Source organism: Nansenia antarctica (assembly GCF_963989245.1).
Source record: "Nansenia antarctica genome assembly, chromosome: 2".
Taxonomy (NCBI): domain Eukaryota; kingdom Metazoa; phylum Chordata; class Actinopteri; order Argentiniformes; family Microstomatidae; genus Nansenia; species Nansenia antarctica.
In genome coordinates, this window is record NC_137675.1 from 31,566,311 (window position 1) to 31,573,949 (window position 7,639).

Genomic DNA, 7,639 nt, shown 5'->3' on the forward strand with positions numbered 1-7,639 from the left:
TTTACATGGGACTTTAATATGTGTGAGAAAAATGTCTTTAATACAATAATGATATTATGCTCACTGAATGGATGTATGAATAACAAGAACGGTATGTGATTAAAACTGCAGGTGCGAGATAAAGAGTAACCCACACTCCCTTCTCTTCAAGGCTAAAGTGAAAGAGTTATGTTCTGTCTTATCTGTACCCATGTGATGTTGTCAACTAAATGTTGAAACTATAAGATGAACCAACCCTATAGAGGTGGGCTTTTGTACTTTGAAACCCTATGTTGACTGTACAGAGACCCCCTCTTGCTAGATTTCAATAAATACTCTGAAATTATTGATAAAGACTCAGCCTCCATTGATTATTAATGAACGTAACAATATGATTTATTGAGTAATTGTAAATATTTCATATCATAATAATTGTAATGTGCTGATGTGGGCTACTGTATATCATCATTTGTTTACCCATTGAAATATTGTCTTATGTAGCTACTTCTATGACTTCTATGACACACTAACACACTTTTACTATACAGTTTTTGTGACTGTATTACTGCACTCAGAAGACCAGGCCTGGGTTGCACCAATTTGGCGTAAGTCATTACTAAATGTAGGCATTTAGTAGTTACTAAACCCCTAGTAGTTACTAGCTAGTTTCAAACTAGTTGTTTACTGATTTCGGTTGCACCACGCCAAACGTTTGTCAATCTTAGCTAGTAAATACTTAGTAATGCGCAAGTTGTTACTAAAAAGACATTCATTGTCACATAAAACGTAGAAGAAGAACATTATAGCCAATCAGCGAGCAAAGCAAAACCCTCCGTTTTTAAATCCTCAATTTTGGCCGCCATTGGCTAAAAGCTGTAATTTGCCTCTACAAGTGTTAATATGTTTATCATTTTATGAAGTTTTAATATGTTTTCAGGCGAGAAAGTAACCATATATATTCACAAAATGTGTCCAGTTTATCAAAATAACCCGTTTATATATCTGATCTGACGTTTTTTCCCCCACTTCTGTGGGAAACTTCGCTAGCAACACCAGTAGAGCTTACCGTCGTTACCTCAGCGGAGATAAAGTAAGGTATTTTAGCAACGTAATGTTGCTAGCGAAGTTTCCCACAGAAGTGGGGAAAAAACCCGTCAGATGAGATACATAAACGGGTTATTTTGATAAACCGGATACATTTTGTGAATATATATGGTTACTATCTCACCTGAAAACATATTAAAACTTCATAAAATGACATATTAACACTTGTAGAGCCAAATTACAGCTTTTAGCCAATGGCGGCCAAAATTGAGGATTTAAAAACGGAGGGTTTTGCTTTGCTCGCTGATTGGCTAATGTCTTCTTAGTAACAACTAAGTTATAACTTACACCACCCTAGGGGTATGTATAAATATGTAGTAGTTACTAAGCTCTACGTCATAACTAGTGTGCTTGGTGCAACCCATTCAAGTTTAGTAGTGACTAAATATTGATTTAGTAAATACTTACGCTATAACTAGGGTTAGTTTGTACTTAGTAAGAGGTGGTGCAACCGACCCCAGCTAACTGGGACAGGTAACAGATAGGCCTACAGTTTAGAGGAACACATTTCTAAACAGACAAACAACAAAGCATCGCCTCACCTTACTTCTGCTTTCATTAACAAAAGATATCAGGATTTATGAGTTACTGGCTAGCTTGATGACCCTGCTTGATAATAATCAGCTCAGCTCTCCAGGAACATATTTGTGCCATAGTCCAGAGAGTTTACACTTCCCACACTGCCACTCCCCCGTTGCCATGACACAGGAAGTGGGTCAGATGTTTTGCTGCACAGGGAACAGTGGGCGAGAGGTGACGTTAGTTGAGTTTATATACTATTATATACTATTGAGTAATAGTATACAGTAAATATGACTTCAGAAACCCTAACCCTAACAAACAGGGAGGGAGGGTGGGTGAGGGGTAACAAACAGGGAGGGTGGGTGAGGGGTAACAGGGAGGGAGGGAGGGTGGGTGAGGGTAACAGGGAGGGAGGGAGGGTGGGTGAGGGGTAACAAACAGGGAGGGTGGGTGAGGGGTAACAGGGAGGGAGGGAGGGTGGGTGAGGGGTAACAAACAGGGAGGGAGGGTGAGGGGTAACAAACAGGGAGGGAGGGTGGGTGAGGGGTAACAAACAGGGAGGGTGGGTGAGGGGTAACAAACAGGGAGGGAGGGTGGGTGAGGGGTAACAAACAGGGAGGGTGGGTGAGGGTAACAAACAGGGAGGGTGGGTGAGGGTAACAAACAGGGAGGGAGGGTGAGGGTAACAAACAGGGAGGGTGGGTGAGGGGTAACAAACAGGGAGGGTGGGTGAGGGGTAACAGGGAGGGAGGGAGGGTGGGTGAGGGGTAACAAACAGGGAGGGTGGGTGAGGGTAACAAACAGGGAGGGTGGGTGAGGGTAAAACAGGGAGGGTGGGTGAGGGGTAACAGGGAGGGAGGGTGGGTGAGGGGTAACAAACAGGGAGGGAGGGTGGGTGAGGGGTAACAGGGAGGGAGGGTGGGTGAGGGGTAACAAACAGGGAGGGAGGGTGGGTGAGGGGTAACAAACAGGGAGGGTGGGTGAGGGGTAACAGGGAGGGAGGGAGGGTGAGGGGTAACAAACAGGGAGGGTGGGTGAGGGGTAACAGGGAGGGAGGGAGGGTGGGTGAGGGTAACAAACAGGGAGGGAGGGTGGGTGAGGGGTAACAAACAGGGAGGGAGGGTGAGGGGTAACAAACAGGGAGGGAGGGTGAGGGGTAACAAACAGGGAGGGTGGGTGAGGGGTAACAAACAGGGAGGGAGGGTGAGGGTAACAAACAGGGAGGGTGGGTGAGGGGTAACAAACAGGGAGGGAGGGTGGGTGAGGGGTAACAAACAGGGAGGGAGGGTGAGGGGTAACAAACAGGGAGGGTGGGTGAGGGTAACAAACAGGGAGGGTGGGTGAGGGTAACAAACAGGGAGGGTGGGAGGGTGAGGGTAACAAACAGGGAGGGTGGGTGAGGGGTAACAAACAGGGAGGGTGGGTGAGGGTAACAAACAGGGAGGGTGGGTGAGGGTAACAAACAGGGAGGGTGGGAGGGTGAGGGGTAACAAACAGGGAGGGTGGGTGAGGGGTAACAGGGAGGGAGGGAGGGTGGGTGAGGGTAACAAACAGGGAGGGTGGGTGAGGGGTAACAGGGAGGGAGGGTGAGTGAGGGTAACAAACAGAGAGGGTGGGTGAGGGTAACAAACAGGGAGGGAGGGAGGGTGGGTGAGGGTAACAAACAGGGAGGGTGGGTGAGGGTAACAAACAGGGAGGGTGGGTGAGGGGTAACAAACAGGGAGGGAGGGTGGGTGAGGGTAACAGGGAGGGAGGGAGGGTGAGGGGTAACAAACAGGGAGGGTGGGTGAGGGTAACAGGGAGGGAGGGTGGGGGATAGTAACAGACAGGGAGGGAGGGAGGGTGGGTGAGGGTAGAATTATGTTTAAACAGTGAGGTTAACGGCTCTATGTATCTTACATGACAAAACACGGAATCTCTCTCTCTCTCTCTCTCTTCTCCCTCCCTCAGATTAATAACTAATAAGTTAAAAACACACACACACACACACGTCACAGTAGATAGATAGTCAGTCCGTTTAATAGAGGAGGTTCGTACAAATCTCTGAATAATACAAAACAGTGGCAGTTGGCCCGGAGGTAGAATGGCTTCTGTTTGTGTCCGCAAATGACTCCCCTGGTTCAAGAACACTTCACAGAAAAAATAAGTGACAAATCTATAAAACTGTCTCTTACTTACACAACTCCAGATGTATCCCTATATCCCCTAGAGACGATTCATGTCGATCTCTAGAAGAGTGGGAATAGCTCTGTCTTCCCTTTCTAATAGGCTAGCTAGCCTCTCCGGCCCTATTCACATCGACACAAGTGCCTGGGTGATGATCGTGGAGTGAAGATATTATCAAAGCGTACGGGTGATCGACAGGCGAGTACGCTTTGATAATATCTTCACTCCACGATCATCTAGTCTAGTCTCGCGCCTGCGCCATCTGTTGTTCTTCCTGCACACAGGTAAAAATATCCAGGATCTAGCAGCGTCGTCGTGCTCACGCAAACAAACCCTGTGAATGTTTTACTTGTTCCGGGCAAGTAAAACGGCGTTACTGTCGAACCCTGCTGAGGGTTGATTGGTTGAAGTCTTTCACTGGTAAAATGAGTTGCGAAAGTCCCTCTCCCAGGTCCTGTCCATCGCCTCCTTCCTCCGGCTCTCCTCCTTCCTCATCCCTCCTTCGCGCATCTCTCTCGCTCCCTCCCTCTCCTTGCCTGGCCGCTTCACCGCCTGCGGGTCCAAGGCCTGAAAGTGGGTGACGCGGGGGCGTTTGGGCGGGCCGTAGCCCAGCCCCCGCTGGTCCCTCTTCAGGACGGTGCGTACGGGCTGCTTGGGGCCCCCACCCGCCGGCCCCAGCCCCCCCTCGGGGTCCCAGCCGCTGCGCAGCATCATCCGGTAGCCCGTGCTGGAGGGGGGCAGGCAGTAGTGGGGGGGTGGGGGGGCAGCGCGGCGCGAGCTGAACTGGTGCAGGGTGGAGGAGAGGTGGGACTCCCGGCCGCCGCTGTAGTGGGAGCCACACGCGGAGCACCACTGGGACGGGGCCGGGGCAGAGCTGGAGGAGATGGATGAGGAGGAAGAGGAAGAGGTGGAGGAAGAATGTTTTATTTGCCATGTTATCAACTTGTCAATCAATTGTTGGAATTTGTTTTTTTCTTTGCTCTAGGCCTAGCAATTAGGGGGTTAAGTGCCTTGCTCAAGGGCACATGCAGCTCCTTTTTTTTCATAACACCAAATTGAAGTTTTAAAGTACCCACTCGATATAATAAACAACAGTTTAACGATCACTAAATACTTATAATTTGTGGATTGGATTCACTGTTCTCGTTTGCCGTAGGATACTGGTAAGGGACCACTTTAGTTTTAGGACGTGTTCAAAAGCAAGGACTGTGTGTTCATCTATTTATGTGTTTTTAGCATGTTCATGTTCTCTCAGCATGTTGTGTGATGTTATAAAAACGTAGTTAGACGTTCGTAGCGATGTACCACTGTTAGCCGCTAGCTGTTAACAGCACTTGTTGCTGCGGCAGAGACTCTGTCTGAGGTGCACCGTGTACCAACATTCAAAAATCAGATTTCAATGTATGACACATCATTTGAAAGCTTACAATCTGTAGTTTCAGGCTATGTAAAACTGACAAATTACTTGGGCAATTGGTTTATCCTTTGACCAGCTGTTATCACTGTCATTGTCTGAATGCGTGCAGAGTTGTGTTTTATGTTTTCGTCTAGTGTGCGCGCGCGCGTTAGTCTTGACAGCTATGTCAATGCATTTGTGTTGCAAATGGGAGGCAAGTTAGCTAGCTAGATAGCCCAAAATACTCAATCATCTACAGGCCTAACACTGTCATGCTACTTTTCTTTATGAATATACTAAATTGATACTGCACTTTGACTTCACTTTCTGCTCCATACAGATACTTTATTGTGAGGTTCACATTCAAATAAAATATATTTGTTATATATTTGTTAAGTTTTTATCTGCATAGTCTATTGGATGCTACTGAATAAACCAAACAGAATAGGAAACAGAATGGAAATGCATATATATTTTTAAAAACTAGACATAGCTCTCAAATCGGCGAGGGGGGGCGGATGCTACCAGGGGCACCTAAAGTTCGGTCCGGGCCTGTTGAGAGGGTGTCCCACATTGTCCCACACAAACATACTCCTTGTCCCACATTTGGTTTGTTGGGACCTGGTCACCCTAGATACACGGTCAACGCTCAGGCCAACGAGTACTAAACCAGTCTATGTTCCATCACTCACCTGCGGTCGCGGTGGTCTTGTGCCGGTCTCCCGTGTCCCTCCAGCTCCTCTACCACTCCCCAGTGGCCAGCTCTCTGAGCCAGCTCCTTGGCGTCCCTGCCCTGTGTGTCCACCACCCCCACCCACGCTGCCCCCCGCTGGAGCAGCTGCCTCACAGCACCCCGCTGGCCCTCCCGGCTAGCGCACATCAACGCGGTCCAGAAGAAGTTATCCTGGAAGTTGATATCCACCCCCCTGTCCAGCAGCGCTCTCACCCCGGGCAGGTCTCCCTCCTGGGCACAACGCAGCAGCTTGAATCCATCTAGCTCCGTAGCCGCGTTAGCCACCGGCCTGTTAGCCTGGACGGCCACTCCTCCTCCTCCTCCATCCCCTCTTCCCCTGTAGTTCTCTCTCCTCCGCTGCTCACCTCGTCTCTCTCTATCGCCCCTCCTCCGCTCTTCCCCCTCTCTCTTGGTCTTCGTCTCTTCGGTCCTCTCTTCTACAAGGCTCTGGTAGAAGCGTTTGGCCTCTTCTCCGCTGAGGGTACTGCTGGGCGTTGGTCTTCTAGAAGGTTCGAGAGGCATCCAGCGGCGCTCCTCTTCTTTAGCTGGGGTGAAGTAGCCAAGTGCACTCATGATGGGGAGCGGTGGACTAGAGGACTAGAGGACTAGAGGACCAGGGGACCAGAGGACCAGGGGACTAGAGGACCAGAAGACCAGAGGACTAGAGGACTAGAGGACCAGAGGACCAGAGGACCAGGGGACCAGAGGACTAGAGGACCAGAGGACCAGAGGACCAGAGGACCAGAGGACCAGAGGACACCACAGCAACGAACACAGGGCAACTACCTCGACACCATAGGGAGTGATCTGCAGAAGGGAAAGGAGACATTTCATATGAATATAATTTCCTATCAATGGTTGAAACGTAAACGTTTGAGTACATTGACATTTAAATACCATTATATAACCAGTTAAGTCAATTGAGAAACAATTCCCATCAGTAACTGGCCACATAACTGGTGGACTCACCAAACTAAAGCGAAGCCGTCAGCTGTTTCAGCTGCTTCCTTCTCCAAGCTGTCTGCTTGTTTGACTCGAACGCCTTGATAGCAGTCTACTAGTTGTCATCCAGACTGATCATTATTAAGTACTATGGTATGTTCCCCCCCCACGAAATCAGTCAATATGACTGCACAGAGAGGGTAAAAGCGTGTTCGCAATAGTAGTGTTGTTAGAACAGCGCTCCGTCAACGTCCACACGACGGAAACAGCCGACACACTGAACATGCCTACATTGCCACATACTGGCGGGAGTTGGTAGCGCAGGGAAATCTTTTTTGAATAATAATGGCACAAGTCACGTCGTCGTGACACTCAAAAACTGGGAGACAAGTGTCAGATAGTGTCCCCCTCTATTCAGATAGACTCAGATAGTAGCCCTCCTCTATTCAATGTTGATGATTGCTGAACGTAGGCTACATATTATACAATACAGTTAGGTCCGGAAGTATTTGGACAGTGACACAATTTCCATAATTTTGGCTTTGTATGCCACCACAATGGATTTGAAATGAAACAATCGAGATGTAATTGAAGTGCAGACTTTCAGCTTTAATTCAAGGGGTTGAACAAAAATTGTTGAAAAAAACCGTTTAGGAATTGCAACCATTTTTATACACAGTCCCCTATTTTCAGGAGCTCAAAAGTAATTGGACAAATTAACATAATCATAAATAAAATGTTCATTTTTAATACTTTGTCGAGAATCCTTTGCAGGCAATGACAGCCTGAAGTCTGGA

General features: G+C 48.2%; 1 protein-coding gene across 1 annotated transcript; it reads right to left on the bottom strand.

The window, feature by feature from the left end:
* Positions 1-4,071: 4,071 nt before the first annotated feature.
* On the bottom strand, positions 4,072-6,212 carry gpank1 (G patch domain and ankyrin repeats 1; the record flags this gene model as incomplete). The annotated part of the gene is made up of 2 exons (XM_080522985.1): positions 4,072-4,645; positions 5,860-6,212. Coding segments are annotated over 2 exons (813 nt in total), but the record flags the coding sequence as incomplete, so codon positions are not given.
* Between the last annotated feature and the right edge of the window lie 1,427 nt (positions 6,213-7,639).